The following is a 27,699-nucleotide window of genomic DNA, read 5'->3' on the forward strand; positions in this document are numbered from 1 at the left end:
ATTATTTGTGGCTATGTACTCTCCTAACATAATCTAATGTTTTGCTTTCGCTGTAAAGCCTTTTTGAAATCGGACAATGTGGTTAGATTAACGAGAGTCTTGTCTTTAAAATGGTGTAAAATAGTTGTATGTTTGAAAAATTGAAATTATTGCATTTTTGAGGTTTTGTATTTCGCGCCACGCTCTTCCACTGGCTGTTGAAAAGAGTGGGACGGTGACGTGCCACCTAGCCCATAGAAGTTAACAAAGAGCTGCAGTTAGTTTCAGAGTTGGTGGCAAGGAATAAGTTAGTCCTACACATTTCTAAAACTAAAAGCATTGTATTTGGGACAAATCATTCACTATACCCTAAACCTCAACTCAATTTTGTAAAAAAAATAAATGTAAATTGAGCTTGTGGAGGTGACTAAACAGCTTGGAGTAACCCTGGATTGTAAAATGTCATGGTCAAAATGTTGATATAACAGTAGCTGAGATGGGGAGAAGTCTGTCCATAATAAAGAGCTGCTCTACCTTCTTAATAGCGCTATCAACAAGGCAAGTCCTAAAGGCCCTAGTTTTGTCGCACCTGGAATACTGTTCAGTCGTGTGGTCAGGTGCCACAAAAAGCGACTTAGGAAAATTGCAATTGGCTCAGAACAGGGCAGCACGGCTGGCCCTTGTACTGTATGTACACAGAGAGCTAATATGAATAATATGCATGTCAATCTTTCCTGGCTCAAAATGGAGGAGAGATTGACTTCATCACTACTTGTATTTATGAGAGGTATTGACATGTTGAATGCACCGAGCTGTCTATTTGAACTACTGTTGCACAGATCGGACACCCATGCATACCCCACAAGACATGCCATAAGAGGTCTCTTCACAGTCCCCAAGTCCAGAACAGACTAGTACTAGTACGGTACTACATAGAGCCATGACTACATGGAACTCTATTCCACATCAAGTAACTGATGCAAGCAGTAAAATTAGATTTAAAAAACAGATAGAAATACACTTTATGGAACAGCGGGGACTGTGAAGCAACACAAACATAGGCACAGACACATGCATACACACACATGATAACATACGCACTATACACACACGTACACATGGATTTTGTACTGTAGATATGTGGCAGTGGTGGAGTATGGGCCTGAGGGTATACAGAGTGTTATGAAATCTGTGAATGTATTGTAATGTTTTTAAAATTGTATAAACTGACTTCGTGGGGCAACAGGCAGCAGTTGTTAGCTAGTTGGGCCAGTTACTGAAAGGTTGCTGGATCGAATCCCTGCGCTGACAAGGTAAAAATCTGTCGTTCTGCCCCTGAACAAGGCAGTTAACCCACTGTTCCCCAATAGGCTGTCATTGTAAATAAGAATTTGTTCTTAAGTGACTTGCTTAGTTAAATAAAGGTTAAAAATATATATTTTGCCAGACCCCAGGAAGCTAATGGGGATCCATAATACAAACACACCATCTGTGCTGATGTAATTACTCAGACTTGAATGACTATGTCACGACTTCCGCCGAACTCGGTCCCTCTCCTAGTTCGTTCGGCGGTCGACGTCACCGGCCTTCTAGCCATCGCCGATCCACCTTTCATTTTCCATTGGTTTTGTCTTGTCTTCCCTCACACCTGGTTTCAATTCCATCAATTACATGTTGTGTATTTAACCCTCTGTTCCCCCCATGTCCTTGTCCGGAACTGTTTCTTGTAGTGCTTGTGTACGTTATGCTGGTGGATACTGGGTTTTGTTCTGTTTACAGTGGTTTTTATGTTTATTAAACGACACCATTGTAAATCAGTTTTCACTCTCCTGTGCCTGACTTCTCTGCCGCCAGTACGCACCCCGTTACAGACTAGAACATTGTTAGTAGGACACCAACAAGGTGTAAGGATATGCCTATCCACATGGGTGGTATGGGATGTGGAGTACAGGCTACCATACGCCTAAATAAATATTTTAAAGGAACTATTTATTGATGATTTGTTTCCATCTTAAATATGGGTTCATTGCAATAAACCGTGCGTACAACACAGTAACAGGCATGAAAGGGAAGGCAATCAGGCCAAAATCGATGGAGGAGCATGTTGTCGTGTGGGGAGGCGTCACATTCAAGTGGATTACCAAGTCCCTAGGAGGGGTGCATCACTTGAGTGGGTTGAGTCACTGACGTGATCTTCCTGTCCGGGTTGGCCCCCCCCCTTCGGTTGTGCCGTGGGGGAGATCTTCGTGGGCTATACACGGCCTTGTCTCAGGATGGTAAGTTGGTGGTTGAAGATATCTCTCTAGGTGTGTGGGGGCTGTGCTTTGGCAAAGTGGGTGGGGTTATATCCTGCCTGTTTGGCCCTGTATCTTCGGACAGGGCTAAAGTGTTCCTCCTGTCTCAACCTCCAGTATTTATGCTGCAATAGTTTATGTGTCCGGGGGCTAGGGTCAGTTTTTTCTATCTGGAGTATTTCTCCTGTCTTATCCGGTGTCCTGTGTAAATTTAAGTATGCTCTCTCTAATTCTATTTCTTACTTTCATTCTCTCGGAGGATCTGAGCCCTAGGACCATGCCTCAGGACTACCTGGCCTGATGACTCCTTGCTGTCCCCAGTCCACCTGGTCGTGCTGCTGCTCCAGTTTCAACTGTTCTACCTGCGGCTATGGAACCCTGACCTGTTCACCGGATGTGCTACCTGTCCCAGACCTGCTGTTTTCAACTCTCTAGAGACAGCAGGAGCGGTAGAGATACTCTGAATGATTGGCTATGAAAAGCCAACTGACATTTACTCCTGAGGTGCTGATCTGCTGCACCCTCTACAACCACTGTGATTATTATAATTTGACCCTGCTGGTCATCTATGAACATCTTGGCCATGTTCAAATCAAATCAAATGTATTCATATAGCCCTTCTTACATCAGCTGATATATCAAAGTGGTGTACAGAAACCCAGCCTAAAACCCCAAACAGCAAGCAATGCAGGTGTAGAAGCACGGTGGCTAGGAAAAAGTCCTTAGAAAGGCCAAAACCTAGGAAGAAACCTAGAGAGGAACCAAGCTATGAGGGGTGTCCAGTCCTCTTCTGGCTGTGCCGGGTGGAGGTGGGGGCGAAGTGACTATGCATAGGTAACAAACAAACAGCGTTGAGCAGCAGTGTACAAGAGGGGGAGGGGCGGTGTCAATGTAAATTGTCCGGTGGTGATTTTTGTTAATTGTTCAGCAGTCTAATAACTTGGGGGTAGAAGCTGTTGATGAGCTTTTTGGTCCTAGACTTGGCGCTCCGGTACCGCTTGCCGTGTGGTAGCAGAGAAAACAGTCTATAACTTGGGTGACTGGAGTCTCTGACAATTTTATGAGCTTTCCTCTGACACCGCCTATTATATAGGTCCTGGATGGCAAAAAGTTTGGCCCCAGTGATGTACTGGGCCGTTCGCACTACCCTCTGTAGCTCCTTACGGTCAGATGCCGAGCAGTTGCCATACCAGGCGGTGATGCAACCGGTCAAGATGCTCTCGATGGTGCAACTGTAGAACCTTTTGAGGATCTGGGGACCCATGCCAAATCTTTTCAGTCTCCTGAGGGGGAAAAGGTTTTCTCATGCCCTCTTCATGACTGTCTTGGTATGTTTGGAACATGATAGTTCGTTGGTGATGTGGACACCAAAGAACATGAAACTCTCGACCCGCTCCACTATAGCCCCGTCGATGTTAATGGGGGCCAGTTCGGCAAGCCTTTTCCTGTAGTCCACGATCAGCTCCTTTGTCTTGATCACATTGAGGGAGAGGTTGTTGTCCTGGCACCACACTGCCAGTTCTCTGACCTCCTCCCTATAGGCTGTCTCATTGTTGTCGGTGATCAGGCCTACCACTGTTGTGTCGTCAGCGAACTTAATGTGTTGGTGTTGGAGTCGTGTTTGGCCACGCAGTCGTGGGTGAACAGAGAATACAGGAAGGGACTAAGTACACACCCCTGTGGGGCCCCAGTGTTAAGGATCAGCGTGGCAGACATGGTTTTGCCTACTCTTACCACCTGGGGGTGGCCCGTCACGAAGTTCAGGATCCAGTTGCAGAGGGAGGTGTTTAGCCCCAGAGTCCTTAGCTTAGTGACAAGCTTCGTGGGCACTATGGTGTTGAACACTGAGCTGTAGTCAATGAACAGCATTCTCACATAGGTGTTCCTTTTGTCCAGGTGATAAAGGGCAGTGTGGAGTGTAATTGAGATTGTGGATCTGTGGATCTGTTGGGGTGGTACGCGAATTGAAGTGGGTCTAGGGTGTCCGGGAGGATGCTGTTGATGTGAGCCATGACCAGCCTTTCAAAACCCTTCATGGCTACCGACGTGAGTGCCACGGGGCGGTAATAATTTAGGCAGGTTACCTTCGCTTCCTTGAGCACAGGAACTATGGTGGTATGCTTGAAACATGTAGGTTTTACAGACTCGGTCAGGGAGAGGTTGGAAATGTCAGTGAAGAGACTTGACAGTTAGTCCGCACATGCTTTGAATACACGTTCTGGTAATCCGTCTGGCCCAGCGGCTTTGTGAATGTTGACCTGTTTAAAGGTTTTGTTCACATCGGCTACCGAGAGCGTTATCACACAGTCATCCAGAACAGCTGGTGCTCTCATGCATGCGTCAGTGTTGCTTGGCTCAAAGCGAGCATAAAAGGCATTTAGCTCATCTGGTATACTTGCGTCACTGGGCAGCTCGCGTCTGGGTTTCCCTTTGTAGTCCGTAATAGTTTTCGAGCCCTGCCACATCCGATGAGCGTCAGAGCCAGTGTAGTAGGATTCAATCTTAATCATGTATTTGCTTGTTTGATGGTTCGTCTGAGGGCATAGCGGGATTTCTTATAAGCACCCAGATTTGTGTTATTAAAACAAAACTGCTACCACAGGATAGGTTATGTAGCGGGCAGACGGCAGAATATGAAGACGTGGTCAGTACATTTATAATGGCCTGCTAGAGTTCACTCAGCATGCATTAGATAAAGAAGGACTACAATGATTGCATTCTGAAGGATTACAGTATCACAGTATTCTTTCTAGAGAAAGAGATGGTTGCACTGAATTCATGGAGCATCAGGAATGATAATGTACTAACCAAAGAACCTAATTCAAGATATTACATCAGATTCAACATTCCTACATAACAGTTGCAGTGAATGGTGTGCAACAACCTGAAGGTAGAGATGCTGATGTGTGATGTCTTCATTCATAGGCATCGTTGCTTCTGTGTTGTTCGTCATCATTATTCACAAAGTGAAACAAATCATTTTCTCAGTGTTGGGAGAAGTGGGGACAGCTAATAAAGCGTGTTGTGTTTTGTGGCAGAAGTTCAGTCAGCGATGTACGGCGCTGTGTCCAGACCAGCTGTTCCCCTCTGCCAGACGGAAAGATGTTATTACAGTCTATCTCCGTTGCCATGGAGAGGTAATTGTGGGTCCAGATGAGCTACAATAGCAAAATGAGAAACTCCACTGGGCACAAACTGGTTGAATCAATGCTTTTTTCAATGCATTTTGTCAACATAATTTGTCAACATATTGTGATATGGAATCTACATGGAAAATACATTGGATTTGAAAAAAGTAATCAACTGTTGTTTTGAGGGTAAACATTCTACCACAGGATTATGTCATCATGCTAACCACATTTCAACATAGACAAAATATGTTCCATTTGTACCTTTAAAATAACGTCACATTTAAAACGTTATATCCACTATTGGGAAAAACAATGGCTGGGCAGCACCTCATACTAGAGAATGTATCTATCTACCGTACAGCTACCATGTGGTCTCCCATCCAGGGTTTTAACCAAGCCCAGCCTTGCTTAGTTATGTTTGTCACTGACTATTACCAATGTGTGATCAGGAGAGTGATTGGTGAGAGGAGCTCTACTTAAAAATGAAATTGTTGCTATCAAAGTCATTCCAAAGTGTAGGTTTAACAGAGCAAATGAACTGTGACCATACTCTATCATTCCTATATCATGATGAGATATCTGTAATTACACATTTAGATAACAACTATACCAAAAATCAGACATTGTTTTTTCATTTGGTTGTGCTTTTAAATAGTTGAAAGCATAGTAATACCACATTCGAAAGTAAACTAACTTTTGGCTGTCTTTTTGAGTGGGTGAAAATAAATTGTAATCTCATTGATCAATGTCTCAACAAAATATTACCCAATTATACACGTTGAAATTACGTGATATGCCCTGTTGGACATGTCTTTAATGTACTTTCTTTCCTATTTTTTTATCGTCTGGGTTGTACTGTGTTTTTGTGTTAGATTGTCCTATGCCCCATTGATCAAACAGTTGAACATGTAATTTGGACATTGAGATTTGTAGCACTTATCTAAATATATGTGAAATTAACAAATTGCAAATAGGAGACTATATCTCAGATAATCATTGTTTTGACAAGTAACCTGCTCATTCAAAGGTGAATAGGTCCTCTGGTTGATGCTATTCTCAGACATGGATGTCTCCGAAAAAGACCCTTTCCCACACTTCTTTAAACTGAAAACCTGTGCATTTTATAAGCTGCATTGCAAAAAGGGGTTCAATTGAGGCATCTTATTCACAAGTTTATTTTCAGAGATTGAGAGAGTCAATGGTAGAACAAAGATCTTGTTTATTTATATGAATGTTATTGCAGATACAACACATATGCAAGCTCAACAGAATAAGATGTCACAATTGATCTCTCTAAGAAACAGACAGTAGACTTGTGAAGTCAAATGGAATAAAACAGCCAGTGGATATGTCACTGGCTCATAGATACATTGTTTGGTACATTCTCTTGTGATTGTTATAGTTATTCTTTTTGCCAGACAGAACTATATGAGCTAGACAAATTATGTCAATACAATCCAATCTACAAAGACAGGCTATCACAGTAAATATCAATACCAACAATAAGAACATATATCAACCCCAATGACAATAAGAAAGTAAAAAGCCTGCCTTCTAACAGTGCTAAACTAGTCTCCTGCACTACAGCATCAAATATTGCAAAATACATCCGGAGAAGAAAACCATTTTGGTCAGTAAAAATGCCCATGCAAAAACAAGATAGAAAAAGAGAAAATACATCGTACCATCACAAAGACACAGAAATGAAACAGGGTGCTTCCAACAGTCTGTAGTCGGTGTTCCCAGATATACAGTATTTTGTCATTGACTCGTGGTTTGACTGGATTCTTGAAACTGTGCTCCATTGGGCCTCCTTTATCAATCATACTCAGATCCTATAATGTCCATGTAGATGACTCCATGCAAACGACAGGTTGTGTTATATTGGTTCCTGAGAGGTTGTATTGCGCAGGAAAGACTGAGTACATGTTTTGAGGTGCCATTACACATTTTCCAAGTTATGTTGCTACCAATACATGGGGATAGAATTGGATTTCTATTCTGCACATGGCTCTGTGTTAGGACGATCACTAGTCTCCACCTTTACAGAAGCAGGAATCGAGTTACATGGAACATTGCTGCTACATTTGACCATCTTTACCATCTGATCATGTAACATAATTAATTAATTCATTCATTAATGAGGATCCCCCACCTGGGGAAAATGGTCATGATTGTGTGTTTGTGTCCTACAGTTTGGCTTTATACAGGTTGATAAACAAGGCCCGGGATATAATCTCTCTTCAATTCCAAATGTAATTCAATTCAAAACTATGATACAATAGGCTGCACTATCTGTGATGAAATAAAAACAAGTGAAGAGTGTGTAATTCCATAAAAACACAATCATTATAAGCCATTTGAAGTCATCTAAAACAAGAAAGGCATGACATTTTCTGTTCCTGTTCTACTCTTTGTTTCTATACATTATATATCATTAGGTACTGTATTTCTTGTTACTGAGTAAAATATAGGATACTTCTCTACTTCCACAGTTACATATAGTATCTCCTCTACTTTGAAGCATCCGTGGACCAGACCTGGGTTCAAATTTGCATGATATAGCCGGGCTTGATTAGGCTTGCCTGGTATAATGGAATTAATACAATTTTTGCAAAACTGCAAACCCTGCCCATCTGGCACTCCAGGCAGGCTAACACAAATGTTAAATGTATTTGAAAGTTATCCAATAGTATTTGAACCCAGGTCTGCCGGTGACTGAGAAGGTAACAGCATGGCTAGCTATCTACTGCTCCTGCTCTGACCGAATGACATGGAACAAGGTGACATTGTAAAGCACCTGGTGACCGTTATTCCATGCGTACAGTGCTCTGTCTTTAGGGTTATAGTCCAGCATGGAGATGTGAGAGTACTTATTCTGGAATGGTATGTCAATGTACTCGTAGGTGGACGAGTTGGTGCTGAAGGCATAATACACCTTGGTCCCACCGGAGTAGCCATTGGTGACATACAGCGTGCCACAGATCATGAAGGCCTCTCCTGCGCTCCTCTTGGGGTGGTTGGTAGTCCAGCTCTTGACGATCTGCAGGGTGTTGGGGTTCAGTTTACTGATGACAATGTTCCCTGCGTTCTGATTGGTGGCGTAAATGGCCCAGAGCCCGCCCTCGTCCACCATGAGGTCGATGTCTGAGTGGCCGCCCCAGGAGTAGTGGTACATGTTGTTGTAGCCAGCGTAGTCCAGCTGGCGTGACTTGCTGATGACGGAGGTCTTGAAGTCAAACTTGATGATGGTGTGGCTCTGGAACTTGTTGAAGTAGATAGAGCCATTGTAGACCACCTGGCCAGTGCCTGACCACGGGTGGGGGAGACGGTGAGATGTAAAGTTGTCGGAATTCATGAAGTCATAGATGGACTTGTACTCCCGCACAAATCGGTTGTTGTGGTAGCCATCCATGTACCACACCTAGAAAGGAATACAAGAGCATTAGAAACTCTATCTCAGGTATAGTATGATATTGAATTTAGCAAGAGATCAGGTAGTACATGGATAGAGTATGTCCACCCCAATGTCAGGGGTATTCCTTAATGAATTTAACAACACAAGTTCGGCAGGACAATGAGTGATATCTTAGTATGTGCAACACATAAAAATTTACAAATAACTTTTATCCAATCCTGTGATTCATGTCTTTCATTCCCTAGAATGACATAGTTTACTGCAATGACAACCAGGACATGTAGCTACCTTCCAGATTAGCCTCAGAATGTGTTGTGGTGCTAACTTCTCTTTTCAGGCCAGTGAGCAAATCCCAGACAGTGAGGCATGAGAACACATTACTAAAGTTGTGATCCATTCTGGTCAATAATCACTGGTTTATATAAAACCTGTTAATACAAACATACAAGCTAACATTTACAGATTATATTTTACAACACTGCAAATCTGTACTGAGTGTCATCTAATTGCATAATTGATAACAACGTTTTTGGTGAGTCTGTGTTAACTGTATAATGAATAGCATAGGCATTGCAGAACCAGACCTACCCTAGTGTCATCTTCAGGAGCCAGGGGGTCAGTCATCCAGGATCCAAACCTTGATCCAGACGTCTTAATGGTAATTGGATCGCTGATCCCTGTCAGCTTCCCACATGCTGCAAGAGCCAAAGACACAATGCAAGATACTGCATTCATCTCTGGACTATCAATGGTGTTAATAGGTTGGAAAACATTGTGTGTGTGTGTGCGTGTGTAGGTCAGTGACCAACTATACCTACTATACTTTTTGTTGAAAATGATAATATCAATTTGACTTGTTTATGTCACGCCCTGACCATAGAGAGCCCTTGGTTCTCTATGGTGTAGCAGGTCAGGGCGTGACTAGGGGGTGTTCTAGTCAATTATATTTCTATGTTTGGGTTTGAGTATGGTTCCCAATTAGAGGCAGCTGATTATTGTTGTCTCTAATTGGGGATCATACTTAACCTCCCTGGGCAAGGTGGGATGCTTAATATTCCAACCGGGTGACGTTGTATTCATTCAAAGACCGAAAGAAAAACATGGAGTCGTCTCGTGGACGCGCATCTCCAGTGTCATTGTTCCCTGCCTGACCACTCACAAAAACTCCTGCTGTTTTTCGCCCAGAGACTGCAGAGACGTCATTCCACTTTCTGGCGCCTTCTGAGAGCCAATGGAAGCCTTAGAAAATGTCACATTAGAGCAGAGATGCTGTATTTTTGATAGAGATGCCACAGAAGGAGAAGAAATTGTCAGACAGGGCATTTCCTGTATGGAATCTTCTCAGGTTTTGGCCTGCCATATGAGTTCTGTTATACTCACAGACACCATTCAAACAGTTTTAGAAACTTTAGAGTGTTTTCTATCCAAATCTACTAATTATATGCATATTCTCGTTTCTGGGCAAGAGTAGTAACCAGTTTAAATCGGGTACGTTTTTTATCCGGCCGTGCAAATACTGCCCCCTAGCCCCAACAGGTTAAGGAGTTCCTGTTCCCACCTGCATTGTGGGATATTGTTTTTGTGTTAGTGTGTTGAGCACTATGACTTCACGTTCATTGCATGTTTGTTGTTTTCTTAGTTTCACTGTATATTAAAGATGTGGAACTCAACTCACGCTGCGCCTTGGTCCGTCCTTTCCAACGAGCGTGACAGAATATCCCACCCACGCAGGACCAAGCAGCGTGTAAATGAGGTAAAGGAGTTTTGGACTTGGGAGGAAATCATGGGAGGACACGAGAGCCTTCCTTGGCGGGAGTCGCCAAGGAGCATAGGGGGACAGCGATGACGCCGGGGACCGCGGCCACAGAAACCCCAAGATTTTTTTTGGGGGGGGGGCACATGGAGCGGTTGGCGGAGCAGCGGGGAGCGCCAGAGCCCGAATGGCAAACTCTGGAGGAGTTCAACGAGGGATACCGGAGAGAGGTTTTGGCGAGGAGTATGCTGCAGCGCAGGTGCGTTGAAGAGCGCCTTCTCAGCCCGGTACCATCTGTGCCGGCTCCACGCACCAGGCCACCAGTGCGCCTCCCCAGCCCGGTACGTCCTGTGCCTGCTCCCTGCACTCGCCCTGAAGAGCCAGAGACCGTCAGAGAGGCGATGGAGAAGTTGGGAGAGAGAGAGATGATGGTTTGGTGTGTTCGGCACCACATTGGCCCTGAAGAGCGTGTTACCAGTCTGGTACAACCTGTGCCGGCTCCACGCACCAGGTCTCCAGTGCGCCTCCCCTGTCCGGTACGTCCTGTGCCAGCTCCCCGCACTCGCCCTGAAGTGCGTGTCACCAGTCCGGTGCCACCTGGGCCGGCTCCACGCACCAGGCCTCCAGTGCGCCTCCCCAGTCCAGTACGTCCTGTGCCAGCTCCCCGCACTCGCCCTGAAGTGCGTGTCACCAGTCCGGTGCCACCTGTGCCGGCTCCACGCACTAGGCCTCCAGTGCGCATTCACAGTCCAGAGCTTCCGGCGACGGTTCACAGTCCAGAGCTTCCGGCGACGGTTCACAGTCCAGAGCTTCTGGCGACGGTTCACAGTCCAGAGCTTCAGGCGACGGTTCACAGTCCGGAAACCCCGGCAACGGTCCACAGTCCGGAACCTCCAACGACAGTCAACAGTCCGGAACCTCCAGCGATGGTCAACAGTCCATAACCTCCAGTGACGGTCAACAGTCCGGAACCTCCAGCGACGGTCAACAGTCCGGAACCTCCAGCGACGGCAAACGGTCCGGAACCTCCAGCGAAGGTCAACGGTCCGGAACCTCCAGCGATGGTCAACGGTCCGGAACCTCCAGTGACGGTCAACGGTCCGGAACCTCCAGCGATGGTCAACGGTTCGGAGCCTTCTGTGACGGTCATCGGTCCGGAACCTTCGGTGATGGTCATTGGTCCGGAGCTTTCGGTGACGGTCAACGGTCCGGAGCTTCCAGGGACGGTCAACTGTCCGGAGCTTCCAGGGACGGTCAATGGCCCGGAGCTTCTAGTGACGGTCAACGGTCCGGAGTCCAAGCACAGTGTCCAGTCCCGCTCCATGGCAGGAGCCTTCCTCTGCGTCGGTGCCCAGTCCAGGCACGGCATCCAGTCCAGCTCCAAGGCCGGAGCCTTCCTCTGCGCCGATGCCCAGTCCAGGCATGGTGTCCAGTCCCGCTCCTTGGCAGGAGCCTTCTACTGCACCGGTGCCCAGTCCAGGCACGGCGTCCAGTCCTGCTCCATGCCGGAGACTTCTTCTGCGCCGGTGCCCAGTCCAGGCACGGCGTCCAGTCCAGCTCCAGGGCAGGAGCCTTCCTCTGCGCCGGTGGCTGGTCCAGGCACAGTGTCCGGTCCTGCTCCATGGCGGGAGCCTTCCTCTGCGCCGATGCCCAGTCCAGGCACGGCGTACAGTCCCGCTCCGAGGCCGGAGCCTTCCTCTGTGCCGGTGCCCAGTCCAGGCATGGCGGCCAACCCAGCTCCATGGCCAGAGCCCTCCTTTGCGCCGGTGCCCAGTCCAGGCACGGCTTCCAGTCCCGCTCCAAGGCCGGAGCCTTGCTCTGCGCCGGTGCCCAGTCCAGGCACGGCGTCCAACCCAGCTCCATGGCCAGAGCCCTCCTTTGTGCTGGTGCCCAGTCCAGGCACGGCTTCCAGTCCCGCTCCAAGGCCGGAGCCTTCCTCTGCGCCGATGCCCAGTCCAGGCACGGTGTTCAGCCCGGTGCGATGGCCGGATCCGGGGTCTGAGCGGGGGCTACGACCTGCACCGGAGCCGCCACCGACACTAATCACGCCCCCTACCCTCCCCATTTGTTTTCAGGTTTTGCGGCCGGAGACCGCACCTTTGGGGGGGTACTGTCACGCCCTGACCATAGAGAGCCCTTGGTTCTCTATGGTGTAGCAGGTCAGGGCGTGACTAGGGGGTGTTCTAGTCAATTATATTTCTATGTTTGGGTTTGAGTATGGTTCCCAATTAGAGGCAGCTGATTATCATTGTCTCTAATTGGGGATCATACTTAAGGAGTTCCTGTACCCACCTGCATTGTGGGATATTGTTTTTGTGTTGAGCACTACGAGCACTACGACTTCACGTTCGTTGCATGTTTGTTGTTTTCTTAGTTTCACTGTATTAAAGATGTGGAACTCATCTTTCCGACGAGCGTGACAGTTTATCCAGCTTTAGTATTACAATCTATTGATCAGTTTGGTGATTTCTTCAGGTTTTGACAATACTGTTTAAGCTGGAGGTTTTCTAGAAAGAACTGTGTAGATACTGTATAAATGTATGTACCAGAATCTAGATCTCCTGCTTTAGCCACCGATTTCTCTGCCTCAGAATGATGTATTCGGACAGAAAGGTCCGTTTTCATTATTCATAAGTAATGTTATCATTTATCAATGACATTGAAAGGATACTGTTGTACAGAGACCACACAACCACAAGGTGTGAGCCAAAGATGAGAAATGGGCAATTCCAAGGAGTGATGCCCAACCTTTTGGCTTGTAGTCTCTTTGTACATCCTTTCAATGTCATAGATAAATGATAACATTACTTATGAATAATGAAAACGGACTTTTCAGTTTTTACAAAAACCACACACTCAATTGCTCCCCTCTTCAAATGCTATATTAAGAACAGGAACAGTCAGTGCAATATTAAAGTTTGAGTCAATTCACACAATTCCTCCCCCTAACTTCATGTCCAGAAATAAATGTTGGGGGTTACACAAATATCTGCCCCCATTTTCCCAAGATAACAAACTAGCATATAACGTTCTGAGATACATATGTTTCTTAGAGCTTGGTGAGAACGTGGTTGTCCTATGGTTATTTTGCATACAACCTTCCCACAATTTTCAGGTAACGGTGCAGGATAGTTGCTTGGCTTTGGTACATTCTCAGCACATTTAAGGAACTTGCCAAAAAAACTAACATTTTCTTGGTATTTCATTACTTTAACAGAACGTTTCCTAAAAGTTAAAATATGGTTACATTTCATTAAAATGTTGGTCATGTTCTGGGAACGTTCTCTAACTGGTTTGACATTGGGAATATTCTCAAATAGTTCAGAGAACGATAAGAAATAACGTTCTTCTGTGGAAATGTCTGTACTGCAGCATTACGTTTCCTACAGAGTTGCATTCAACAAGGGAAATAGTTTGTGAATTGTGGCTAATGTTAGCTAACATATTCGACTTGTTTTGTATTAGCCACGACTGTTCGCTAACGTAAGCTAACAGTCTGAGAAGGTAGAGTGCGGCGAACTTAAGTGTCTGTTTCGGGTCTAAACTGCCACTAAAAATAATCAAGTGGCCATGTAGACTTTCTACTACAGTTGAAGTCGGAAGTTTACATACACTTAGGTTGGAGTCATTAAAACTCGTTTTTCAACCACTTCACAAATTTCTTGTTAACAAACTATAGTTTTGCCAAGTCGGTTAGGACATCTACTTCGTGCATGACACAAGTAATTTTTCCAACAATTGTTTACAGACAGATTATTTCACTTATAATTCACTGTATCACAATTCCAGATGGTCAGAAGTTTACATCTTGGAAAATTCCAGAAAATTATGTTATGGCTTCAGAAGCTTCTGATATGCTAATTGACATCGTGTGAGTCAATTGGAGGTGTACCTGTGGATGTATTTCAAAGCCTACCTTCAAACTCAGTGCCTCTTTGCTTGACATCATGGGAAAATCAAAAGAAATCAGCCAAGACCTCAGAAAAAAAATGGTAGACCTCCACAAGTCTGGTTCATCCTTGGGAGCAATTTCCAAAAACCTGAAGGTACCACGTTCATCTGCACAAACAATAGTACGCAAGTATAAACACCATGGGACCACGCAGCCATCACGCTACTCAGGAAGGAGATGCGTTCTGTCTCCTAGAGACGAACGTACTTTGGTGCGAAAAGTGCAAATCAATCCCAGAACAACAGCAAAGGACCTTGTGAAGATGCTGGCGGAAACAGGTACAAAAGTATCTATATCCACAGTAAAACGAGTCCCATATCGACATAACCTGAAAGGCCGCTCAGCAACGAAGAAGCCAGTGCTCCAAAACCCCCATGAAATAGCCAGACTACGGCTTGCAACTGCACATGGGGACAAAGATCGTACTTTTTGGAGAAATGTCCTCTGGTCTGATGAAACAAAAATAGAACTGTTTGGCCATAATGAACATCGTTATGTTTGCAGGAAAAAGGAGGAGGCTTGCAAGCTGAAGAACACCATCCCAACCGTGAAGCACGGGGGTGGCAGCATCATGTTGTGGGGGTGCTTTGCTGCAGGAGGGACTGGTGCACTTCACAAAATAGATGACTTCATGAGGATGAAAAATGTGGTGTATATATTGAAGCAACATCTCAAGACATCAATCAGGAAGTTAAAGCTTGGTCGCAAATGGGTCTTCCAAATAGACAATGACCCCAAGCATACTTCCAAAGTTGTGGCAAAATGGCTTAAGGACAACAAAGTCAAGGTATTGGAGTGGCCATCACAAAGCCCTGACCTCAATCCTATAGAAAATTTGTGGGCAGAACTGAAAAAGTGCTTGTTTTCTTTGAAATGGGTTCTGTTTGAATAGACTAAAATGAACAGCTTAGTATTCGTTAAAAAAAACATCCTCACTCCATCACGGTGGTGCAGTGGACTAATTCCATGGATTCACAACAGAAGATTATATGTTCAAATCTCACTGATGCTGTGTTACAATAAAAAATAAAGGTGTTTGCATGATTAATGCCTAAGGAAATGCATTTCCATCTGTGCTCAGAGTTTAAAAAAAAGTTAACTCAAAATAAGCTAGTAGTGTTATTAAAAGTCTTATTGATACATTCAGTGAAAGTTAAGGAAGTAATTCAAAAACCTCAAAATAACCTATTATTACCGTTCTCAAAGTGTTAATAAAACTTTCAGGAAACAAGAGTAAATTTCCACTTCTGTTCTCAGAACATTTAAAAAAACATGAAATTTTACTAGTCAGGAAACAGTCATTCTTTCCCACAACCAATGTGAAACCAAAAGCAGTTGTTCCCACAACTTCGAAGGAACCAAATGTGCTAGCTGGGTAGTGTATGCTGTCTACCATAGCTATAGTACTTGGAGAGTTATTGCTGAGCGCTTGAAACAAAAATGGATAATCCTCTGAAATTGAAGTGAGCCCTTCTTTAATCTCTAAGAAGTTGCCAGCACATTGGCTCTACTCCCTGCCTACAGCGTCATCCCTAGAGCTACAGTCAGCATCCTAACAGTCAAAGCACAGTGGCACAAAGGAAAACGACTTCAATGCCTCATTCCTTACAATTGGATTTCTTCTACCTATTTCCTCCTATTTTATTTTGAATCATGTATTTTGCACCATTCATCGATTTGTTCAGCCTTTCACTTACTGTTAGCCTGTCACGACATCAATCGAATAAATATGGTGACAGATAGGATACTGTATATGCTGGGAGAGCCCTTGGTTTAGACACACATCATGCCATCTACTTTGCCCTTGTATACAATCCTGTGGACAACCCATGCAACAAAGAGACTACTGAGAGAAATAATCTGTCAGTTGTTACATCCTGGTACTATTTTTAGATGACTGTCGCTACAATGGTGTGAAGCTTTTGGCCAAGAAGTGGACATAAGCTCACAGCTCATTTCTGGCACACATAACATGACGTGCTAGGGATGTAGTTTCGGTTTAATAGGATTACATTAGCAAAACTTAATCCAAATCACCATCTAACAACTCTAAATCCTAACATGTTTAAATAGCATCTAACCTGACATATGAGAACTGTTTGTCTTTTTTCATCAGCAATATTATTATGCATTGATGTGTAGTCAAGGCACGTGATTGCCTAACATCAGAGAATGACTGAGTATGTTAAAGCTATAATGTAGAGCATGTACCATAGGTGCGGTGGATAGACAGAGATCTGTTGGTGTGAGAAGAATGACTACTATAAATCTGATTGGCCCGTTGCACAAGGAAGCAAAGAGGGTGTTTCGGTGTTCTCTGAGCCTACCTAATTTTTGCATGCATGCACGAAGCCTCTCTTCAAGATTTGACACTCTGTTTTGTAGCTCCTCGTAGTCATAGGCGCCGATCTCCTCCTGGAGTTCGTTTAGCACAGACGTCAGATTCTGGAGCTCCTCTTTAAACCGCAATACCAATTTTGCATCAGCTTTGTACTCCTCCAACACTGGTATCAATGGCCTAAGTTCCTCCATTTTCGCTTTTATTGCCTGAAAGGTTAAAATAGGCTTGGTTCAGTGTTATGCGAGCAAATGGGTGTTCCACACCTGTCTTGCCCTACTCTGGCTGTCTCCCTATGGTGAGTTCAGAGTGGACCTAACACATTCAACAGTATCATGAACGGATGTGACATCATCACAAACATAAGCAGCATGAAACAAGTCCTCGGTACACCAAAAACAATTGGGAAAATATTTTATTTTCACCTTTTAAAATGCAACATCTTAGGGTTACATGCTTTTGTGTCACATACAACAATGTTTCTGTATTTTTTTGTGATAACCAGTTATGCATTGACAAAACTAAACAGGATATGGAATTGAATAAAACAAAAGTAATATTAATTTAAAAAAAACTGAACTAAATCTATTGATGGAATGCATTGACAGTAACATGCAGAAATGCAAAGAGTAGTGCAGGTCTGAGGGTGAAAAGGGTGCTAGTTTTCAAATAAACTGCATGGTGCAAATAGTCAGTGGTCAAGTTCAGGGATAGAACACTGGAATAGAACTGCCTCTTCAGTCTCTGCAGCTTTGATATAATTTCCTAAAGTTAGCCCTGCAAGCAAGAAAATGAGATACTGTTGAGTGTTGAATAATCTAACTCACTAGCCTAATATACACACACAAAACGTGCAAGGGTCATCACTCCCAGGGTTGCTCATGACAGACACATAGCATAAACATAGCATTGGTGAGGATAGGTGGGGAACACACACAAACATACACACACTAACAAACATAAACGTCATCAAAATAGTTGATGACGTTAAATTTTAATTCCAGAGACAAGCATTTAGGTGTACGGGTTTCATACACAGCAGGGGCTGTATGTATCATGCTTCTCAGAGTAGTAGTGCTGATCTAGGATGTGAATGAATACTATTATATGGACAGTAAGGACCTGATCGTAGCTCAGCACTCCTACTCTGAGAGGCTTGATAAATATGGACCCAGAACTCCACTTACAGCACATCTTTGTACAATGTTGTCTATGTAAGATTAGGGTTCCAAAATTCCAGGAACATTAAATAAATTCCCTGGTTTTCCCGGAATCGGGAGGGAATAAGCAGGAAATCCGGAATCCTCCAACCAGGATTTCAGGAAAAACAGGAAATGTATTGAAAGTTCCCGGAATTTAGCAACCCTAAGAGAAATGTTGACATACCTTGTATTGCCTGGCAATGTTCTGCTTGTGGTTCTCCTCCACCTGTTTAAACTTGGTCTCCAGACCTTTCAGCTGGACCTCCATCCTCTCCACGTACTGCAGGTCTCTCTGGGTCCGCTGGTCTAGCACCTGGATAGACTGGGTCATGTTCTGGACCTAACACAGGGGAAAATAGAAAAACATGTCTCTTAAAGCTCTAAATATACCTAAATACAGCCCTAAACACTTGTGTATTCGGGTCTTCCCAGGCTTATTATTTAATTCCATTTTTGGAATGAAAATAAACAAATTATACACCCAATAAACGCAAAGATATAGACTTTAGCCATCAATGCTCCTTTAACAATGTTGGTGTATGACACATTTTCTTGTAGATATGGTGTGGATAACTGACTGCAAAATCTGACACTGTATAACTCTGACGTGTCTAGACAGAGAATACAGCATTTCAGGTGCTCAAGAGCAACTAACTGTTATGTGTACTTAAAGATCAAGCCGAATCAGAAAGACATCCATTTCTGACCCCAAATGACCCACAGCAGTGATAGAGATTGAGAGTATGCCATACATGGACTGCTGGTTGTTCCACATCAAGGTGCCAAAGTTGCACAACATCTGGCCTCCAAAAAAATCTACTGTATAAGACTGAATGTCAGATCATATCAAATGATGATGACAGAAAATCAATATTGGCAATACAGGGTGAACTGAACTGCTATTGTCAAGAAGCCATACAAGTAACTCTTGTCCTCTGGCCAGAGGCTGCTGCTGCTGAGAAGATGATGTAGAGAAATGAGAGAGGGAGAGTGGGAGATATGGTTGTCATGGTGCAACTGGTGAATGGTGCTTGTTCTAGTGGAGGTCTGGTAGTGGGGGGTTATGGGTACTGTAGTACATCATGCTACATGGGGGGGGGTTACTTTTTCTAGCAGCTGTCGGAGCTGTTTGGTCCTGGCGTCCCGCGAGCACATGGACTGTTGAGGTGCCACCACAGTGCAGACACAGCGGCCCTCCGTGTCCTGGGCTGAGCTGTACACCTGCCATGACTCCTCAGGGTTGGCTGGGAGCACCTAGGATGGACAGACAGGGTGAGAGAGAGAGAGAGAGAGAGAGAGAGAGAGAGAGAGAGAGAGAGAGAGAGAGAGGGAAAGACAGACAGACCGGGAGAGAGACAGGACAGGGTGAGAGAGGGAAATACAGATAGGGAGAGAGAGAGATAGACAGGGAGAGATAGGGACAGACAGACAGACAGACAGACAGACAGACAGACAGACAGACAGACAGACAGACAGACAGACAGACAGACAGACAGACAGACAGACAGACAGACAGTGAGAGAGATAGACAGACAGGGAGAGAGAGGGAAAGACAGATAGGGAAGGAGAGACAGACAGCCAGACAGGGAGATAGACAGACAGTGAGAGAGATAGACAGACAGTGAGAGAGATAGACAGACAGGGAGAGAGAGGGAAAGACAGATAGGGAAGGAGACAGACAGCCAGACAGGGAGATAGACAGACAGTGAGATAGATAGACAGACAGGGAGAGAGAGGGAAAGACAGATAGGGAAGGAGAGACAGACAGCCAGACAGGGAGATAGACAGACAGTGAGAGAGATAGACAGACAGGGAGATAGACAGACAGTGAGAGAGGGGGAGAGACAGATGAATGAAAAAAGGTTATTCATATAGAGATGTGATGTGACAGCATTAACGTGTTTACACCATACTGTGCTGGTTCAGACATTTCTCTTTCACATTGTCCTCTCCAGCACGGTTCCAGCAGCAGTGGAGGGTGCGTAACCAAGCCAGTACAGTTCAGCTTGCTTTGGCTTGGCAGGGCACGACTCACCGTAGTGTGTAGGGTTTAACATAGACTACATTACTACTCTTATCTAAAACATATTAGTTTACTCCAAAATTATGTCATTACATTTTTTGAGGTTTGGACAAAAAGCATGATCTCTGCCAAGAAATGTGTACCAGTTTGATGCAGAATATTTTCACCACAGGGATTTACATAACCTTTTTCTTAGATGATGACATATGGTTACATAAAATGCCATCTGTAGTGATGAACCTTGCCGTATGCTCCCGCCTAATCTCTGACCATCAACATGACTATCCATATTCTAAAGACAATGGGGCTGACAAAAGGAGTTGACATCAAATTGAGGGAAACAACTTTGTAAATCTACTGAAATAGCTTTGCTGGATTGTGATGATATTAAGTCATAATCTAGTATTTCTAAATACTTAATGTAGTTTACAGGAATGTAATCTGTGCCATTTATGTCAAGGAAACCTTACATGTTCAACCCTCCAATAAAGTAATGGCGTAAAGTCATTCAATATATATATACATATGCCATTTCGCATTTTTATCCAAAGCGACTTAAAGTCCATGCGCGCATACATTTTATGTACGGGTGGTACGGGGTATCGAACACACTATCCTGGCGGTGCAAGCGCTATGCTCTGCAAAGTGAACTACAGAGGACCAAGCCTATTTAGCACTAAGCCTTCAGAGGAAAAATTCGATACAGAGGATTGGATTGGTTACAACTTTACTACTACATGGTTGAACCCAGAGCCATAAATAGACATATGAACAGAAATATGGCTCTAGATTAACCCTGACAAGTAGTGACATGCAGTGTATTATGCTAAAATCCATTGTCTACAATGTGACTACATTATCTGTTAGTGTTCTTATATAATGTAGCATTATTCTGCTCTTTTTATTCAATTACATTAGTCACAGACAATCTCAGAACTGTTATAATTGTCCATCTTTGCCACACTTATTCTCCAACATATATCAGTTAAACCATTTAGCAAAGAATGTGTGAAAGTTGTTGAAACCTGCACTATGGCTAACAAGAATAGTAAGGTAACGGTTTGCCGTTTTTTCAGCTAACGTTATATGTTTATTGATAGGCCTACTCGTTTTGGCTATAGTCATTACAGTCCTTTTTTTTTGATGCAGAAGCAACACCTGTTTTTTTCTTTCAATTTCCAACCACTACTAAATAACTATTGTAATCTACCCTCTGCAGTACATGGTTCTAATTGTTCCTGTATCTGCTGTCACTCACGCCGGTGCTCCGGTCCGCTGTCCCTCCTGATGCTACCGAGAGCTTGTTGGTGTTAAGTCCCACCAAGGACGGTAACGTCTGCGACATCCAGTTAGTAATCATAGCCATCGTGCTCAACACCACTCCAATCTTCAGTAAAGGCACCGACATATCTGCGCTCTTGTCGTATTACCAAAAATGTCCTTGTCCACATTCCAGTGAAGAACTAACTAGACAATTCATATAGCCAATCATTGGATGCAACGGCGGGACAGCAACAGCGGTGCGTTTAGGTTTGAACATCTTTGGCTGACAGGTGGTTTCTGCTCTCTTCAAAAGCCACCTTGATGATGGCTCAATGCAGTTGTTGGAAAATGTGAAGTGGTTCTCCCGCAATCGCTTTCGAGTTTAGAAGATGACAGGGTTTCAGTCGCCTCTCCCATTCGCTGAATTCCCCCGCCCACCGCGCACGGATAAAACAACCTTCCGTTGAAATGAAGTTCATGGCGCCACGCTTTGGCGCTTGCCACAGCGGAACAGGACTATGTACCTTGCCACCAAGTACAAGAACATGCCATGACAGGAAAACAATATCTAAATAGCATAACTTCAGACATTAAAGTCAATTGTGTGATATATTCAATTTAAGTATGAAACCCTGCAAACGCAATGGAGACAAAACGAACCTAAACGACATTTTCAGACTGGATAGCGTAATTGTGTAGGTTGGCTACTTTAATAACGGTGGCTTGATGACTCTATGCGGACAAGAACTGGAATAATCCAATCACATTGAAACCATCAGCCACAATTTTTGACGAGTGCCATAGAAAGAAGGTCCGTGGCGCAATAATGGGATATTCAGCATCTGTACTGAAATGCAGTTAATGCACTGTCCTTGGCCTGTTTTAACCAACCAGGTCCAGGGATATCGAGGGACATTCCGCCACCTTGTCGTTACGAACGGTATTGCACGTCACTTTGTCAGGTACTTTAGCCTAGTATTGCGTTTTAAAAAAAAAACAAGATAAGCTTTAAAAACGATATATTTCTGTTTATTTTTGTCTTTCATGAGTTACAGACATTTGTATTGCATCATCTCTTGTTTTGTTGCTTCTTTTTGTCTTTCTGTTTAAAAAATATAATATATTTCTTCCACATTTAATAAGCTATATATATTTATTTTCTTTGTTTGTTGTTGGTTATATTGCGCTAGTTGTTTGGGATCAAAAAGAAGGTGTTAACATACAATACATTACATCACATTTACTGTTCATAATACTAACTAGACAATTGATTATAAGGAATTCAAAAGTCAATAATCTTCCTGGTATTGCCATAGCCTGCCATACCAGCATCATGAATGCGATAAGAATGATTAGTTGAATGAATCCGACATTTGGTGCCATTTCATTCAACTAATCACGAGCTTGATGATTAGTTGATTAAGTATGCGATCAAGTATCTTAGTGCTAGTCTAGAACAAAAGCTTGAACCCTTGTTGTCCAGGAAAGTTTGACAGGTTATATTGTGGCAGCCAGGAGGAGGCGCTGTGGCACTGTGAGTGCAATGCATATCTGACTAGAGAAACAATTCCTTAGAAAGATGGAGACAAGAAGAACATGTTCATGGAGACCATTACAAATTAATACGAGTTATTGATCATAGCAAAAGTCAAATATTTTGTAATTGTTTAGAATTTTAGAGCAATAACAGCAGTCTATTATTATTGTGTTGAAATAGTTTTGTTTTCATATTTCTGTCTGTAGTGCTAGTATAACCAGAAGAGTCTATTCGTGTTAGGCTACAATCTGGGGTGGAATCTGGTTAATGCATTGCTTTAATAAGATTTCTAATTAAGCCTTTTATCTGACATATTTCTTATATTCGGACTATCAAATCACATTACAATTGTCTAGATGCAGGATGTCAGTGTGAAATTTCTCGCGTATTTCAATGTAGACATTATAAAGTAGATTACCCTATCGCTCACATAGCTTAATTGGAGTGAATTTGGAATTAGTTCGATGCATTGAATGTGAAACGCCAATTGAAACATTTCAGTATAGCCTACCCTACCTCACTGATTAAATAAATAGATGATTTGGATTTTGTCCAATTTTTGTTATAGATACAATAGATAGTTTGTCTACAGAAATGCCTCTGAACGCACATTAGCGCTTATCAATTTTACGAGGATGATGGAATCCCTTTATCTTTCATCATAATCTATTTTAATCTCTTAATCTCAAGGCCTACAACGTTGTTAAATAGGTAATTTGTAGGATAATTTGCTAAGCATGGTTTGGGTATCTTAAATGGGGAGTAAAATGGCGTTTATAAACCTACTTGGGTGAGTTCCGTGCCCATCAAGACAAGGAGGGTGAGACTCAGGAGCTTGTTAGTAGGCTGCATCGCTTGCCTCCGATAGCACTAGATCCAGTGCTTTCACATGCAGATTGTCTTTTTCCACTGTAATGTCTTCTTCCTCTTTTACACGTCGTCTTGCAATCTTCGTTGCAGCGCTAAACACAAAATTAAAGGTAAAGAACAAATCTAGTGTGAGGAGCAGTCACTGCATGATGTTCAATTCATCTCAGTGCGTTGTGCAGAAGATCCCTTTCCTTCTGTCTTCCTTCTGTCAGCCACCTCGCATGAGAAGCATGGAACGAAAAAACAATCGCAAAAGTTGGCTCCGCAAAACAAGGACAGGGGTGTGTGTGAGAATGCGGGAGGGAGCTGGCTGTGGTGCTGAAACCGGATGTGACAGGAACGGGCGTGTGGAATTCAAGAATGATTGGGCGGGGTTGGAGTGGGCTCATATGAGAAGAGAGGTTCTATAACAGGTTTTTATAGAAAGAATGGGGTTAATAACATGCAGAATCCTACATAATGACTATGATTCAATGCAAAAATGGGTCCTGGGATCTGCTGAGATGTGAAGTCAGACCATACTTAATAGTTGTAGGCTACAGCATAGTAGCATTCCCATATTGCTGTTTGCTTAAACATACCTCTCAAAATAGTTTTGCATGAAATCATGGCATCCATCTAAAGCTTAGGCTGCACCCTTTGTCTTGGTTACTATGTTCATGCTGTGAATACTCACTAAAGTCATGTCTTACATGCCTATCTCATATGAACTCTTTGTAGTTCAACCCTGTGATAATAGATTCCTAGATTCCTGTCTCTAGATTCCTTTTCCCCCTGTCCAGGTCTTTAGATGGCATTTCCTAATCTCCCTCCGTCCTCTTTACCTTCCTTGATATTTTCTAAAAGGGTACAGGGAAACAAGAAAAGGAGGGGATGTAATGGAAAGTGAGGTGCAGAAGAATGTGTGGTATAACCAGCCAATGTCACAAAGAAGACACAAGTCAAGGAAAGCAGTTTGTCTTTTTGCACCCAGTTCAGAAACTGAATAGTAGCCCTGCTGGGATTTTATTTCCCCTATGAACTGTCGGCTAGTGTAAATAGCTCCTCTATCAAACCATGTCAACCTGAAACACAGTGGTATTTCTGTTACTAGATGGGAGTCTTGCTATAATGAAACAGTGATATTTCTGTTACTAGATGGGAGTCTTGCTATAAGTAAACAGTTGTATTTATGTTACTAGATGGGAGTCTTGCTATAAGGAAACAATGTTATTTATGTTCGTACAGTTATTTCAATTACTAAAACATGTTACTAGATGAGATTCTTGCTATAAGGAAACAGTTGTATTTCTGTTACTAGATGGGAGTCTTGCTATGATGAAATTAGGATATGGAGATTGGGGTTTTGTTTAAGTCTCTGGAATATTTCCAGTGTTTCAAATCCTTCCGGCAAACTATCAATGCTGAATTAATAAAGTACAGACATTTTGTTCTTTGGTGTTTTCCTTCCTACATCTGCCTCCTACAGGGTTGGGGATCAATTCCAAGGGGCATGAGATATAGAATTCAATCACACATTCAGAGCAGCCTGCAAATCATGCCTAAGTGATACACACACATGCACAAGGTACTGCATGCTTCCACATCTGTTGCACTGCTGTGTAAAAATCTTGAAGCGATTTTAAAGCAAGCACGGTGCTGTGCCTACCCAGAAATTGTACTGAACAAGCAGTGCCTTTTCCCCAATCCAAGAAGGAGCCTCAAAGACAAAATAGAATAGCCTAGGGATGAGGTGGCCCACTTTCTGACACTTCTTTCTGTTCTCCCAATTGTCCTAGTAGTATGGGGACACCACTGTTTGTGTTCGTACAGTATTTCAGACAGTAACACAGGCTATTAAAGACCATTGAGACATTGATCATATTTGATCATTTAAAGTGACAATATGCAGTAGCTACATCCATATTTGGACTTGTAAACTAAGGATGTTTTTTGACGAATATAACTTATAAATGCCTCGGGAGCTTAGTTCAACTGTCGTACCCCATCACAACCCAAAATATAAGCTTGTTTTACTACAATGTTTGTAAACAAATTAAATGTAAACAAACACTGTATAGCCTCAAAGCATGGTTAAAACTATAATTGTGATATCATGGATGGTCAGTTATTGCATCCATAGCTCTGTCTATGATTTTGAGAGTGGTTACATTTCCCTAGCCCCATCCCTCATCTTTTTAGTGAAACAGTGGTGGGTAGAATGCTTTGTTATTGTTTCAACTAATGATTACCACTTTAAAAAGCTCAGAGTGGTATACTTTAATGCAAGCTAGATCTACTCAGGCTTTTATAAAACTAATCAGCTTCAGTTAGCTTCACATTCCAGCTCAGGCTTCACCCAAACTATGACGATGGATTTTGCACGTCCACCTGCCGCTAACGTCTTTTATTATGTTATACCACAGTATTGTTGAATACTTGTTTCTGATTGGCAAGAAGGGCATTCTAGAATGGACATTAAAACCAGATAATATTAAACATTTTGGTGACTTTAATATTCACATGGAAATGTCCACAGACCACTCCAAAAGGCTTTCAAAGCCATCATCGACTCAGTGAGTTTTGTCCAACATGTCTCCGGACCTACTCACTGCCACAGTCATACTCTGGACCTAGTTTTGTCCCATGGAATAAATGTTGTGGATCTTAATGTTTTTCCTCATAATCCTGGACTATCGGACCACCGTTTTATTACGTTTGCAATCGCAACAACTAATCCGCTCAGACCCCAACCAAGGATCATCAAAAGCCATGCTATAAATTCAACCCAAAGATTCCTAGATGCCCTTCCAGACTCCCTCCACCTACCCAAGGACGTCAGAGTAGAAAAATCAGTTAACCACCTAACTGAGGAACTCAATTTAACCTTGCGTAATATGATGCAGTCGCACCCCTAAAAACAAAAAACATTTGTCATAAGAAACTAGCTCCCTGGTATACAGAAAATATCCAAGCCCTGAAGCAAGCTTCCATAAAATTGGAACGGAAATGGCGCTACACCAAACTGGAAGTCTTCCGACTAGCTTGGAAAGACAGTACCGTGCAGTATTGAAGAGCCCTCACTGCTGCTCGATCATCCTATTTTTACAACCTAATTGAGGAAAATAAGAACAATCCAAAATGTACTTTCAATACTGTCGCAAAGCTAACTAAAAAGCAGAATTCCCCAAGAGAAGATGGCTTTAACTTCAGCAGTGATAAATTCATGAACTTCCTTGACGAAAAGATCATGATCAATAGAGAGCAAATTACGGACTCTTTAAATCTGTGTATTTCTCCAAAGCAAAGTTGTCCTGAGTCTGCACAACACTGCTAGGACCTAGGATCAAGGGAGACACTCAAGTTTTTTAACACTATATCTCTTGACACATTGAATGAAAATTATGAACATAATAAACGGCTCCCTATCCACTGGATGTGTACCAAACTCACTAAAAGTGGCAGTAATAAAGCCTCTCTTGATAAAGCCAAACCTTGACCCAGAAAATATTTAAAAAACTATCGGCCTATATTGATTCTCCCATTCCTCTCAAAACCTTTAGAAAAAGCTGTTGCGCAGCAACTCACTGCCTTCATGAAGAAAAACAATGTATACGAAACACTTCAGTCTGGTTTTAGACCCCATCATAGCACTGAGACTGCACTTGTGAAAGTGTTAAATTACCTTTTAATGGCGTCAGACGAGGCTCTGTATCTGTCCTCGTGCTCTTAGACCTTAGTGGTGCTTTTGATACCACCGATCACCACATTCTTTTAGAGAGATTGGAAACCAAAATTGGTCTACACGGACAAGTTCTGGCCTGGTTTAGATCTAATCTGTCAGAAAGATATCAGTTTGTCTCTGTAGATGGTTTGTCCTCTGACAAATCAACTGTACATTTCAGTGTTCTTCAAGGCTCTGTTTTAGGATCACTATTGTTTTCACAAAATATTTTACCT

At 43.1% G+C, this 27,699-nt stretch overlaps 1 protein-coding gene across 3 annotated transcripts; it reads right to left on the minus strand.

Annotated features, from left to right (window-relative positions):
• Nucleotides 1-6,606: 6,606 nt before the first annotated feature.
• On the minus strand, nucleotides 6,607-24,076 carry LOC106585777 (noelin). Of its 3 annotated transcripts, none has more exons than XM_014172384.2 (6): nucleotides 23,677-24,076; nucleotides 19,172-19,321; nucleotides 18,252-18,407; nucleotides 16,855-17,074; nucleotides 9,411-9,517; nucleotides 6,607-8,828 (listed from the first exon to the last, which is right to left on the minus strand). In XM_014172384.2, the coding sequence occupies exons 1-6, from the start codon at nucleotides 23,740-23,742 to the stop codon at nucleotides 8,151-8,153; spliced, it is 1,377 nt and encodes a 458-aa protein (XP_014027859.1). In that variant the 5' UTR covers nucleotides 23,743-24,076; the 3' UTR covers nucleotides 6,607-8,150. The 3 variants fall into 3 exon arrangements, with proteins under 3 accessions (XP_014027859.1, XP_014027858.1, XP_014027860.1); XM_014172383.2 differs by lacking the exon at nucleotides 23,677-24,076 and adding an exon at nucleotides 21,349-21,887; XM_014172385.2 differs by lacking the exons at nucleotides 6,607-8,828; nucleotides 9,411-9,517; nucleotides 16,855-17,074 and adding an exon at nucleotides 17,263-17,642 and having other exon boundaries at nucleotides 23,677-24,062.
• Between the last annotated feature and the right edge of the window lie 3,623 nt (nucleotides 24,077-27,699).

Source organism: Salmo salar, chromosome ssa24 (assembly GCF_905237065.1).
Source record: "Salmo salar chromosome ssa24, Ssal_v3.1, whole genome shotgun sequence".
Lineage (NCBI taxonomy): Eukaryota > Metazoa > Chordata > Actinopteri > Salmoniformes > Salmonidae > Salmo > Salmo salar.

Coding starts and splice junctions, on each gene's coding strand:
- LOC106585777 (XM_014172383.2), bottom strand. CDS start 21,498: ATGTCGGTGCCTTTACTGAAGATTGGAGTGGTGTTGAGCACGATGGCT. Junction 18,408..19,171: donor TCCGACAGCTGCTAGAAAAA/GTAACCCCCCCC, acceptor CCCCTGTGTTAG/GTCCAGAACATGACCCAGTC. Junction 17,075..18,251: donor ACATTGCCAGGCAATACAAG/GTATGTCAACAT, acceptor TTAACCTTTCAG/GCAATAAAAGCGAAAATGGA.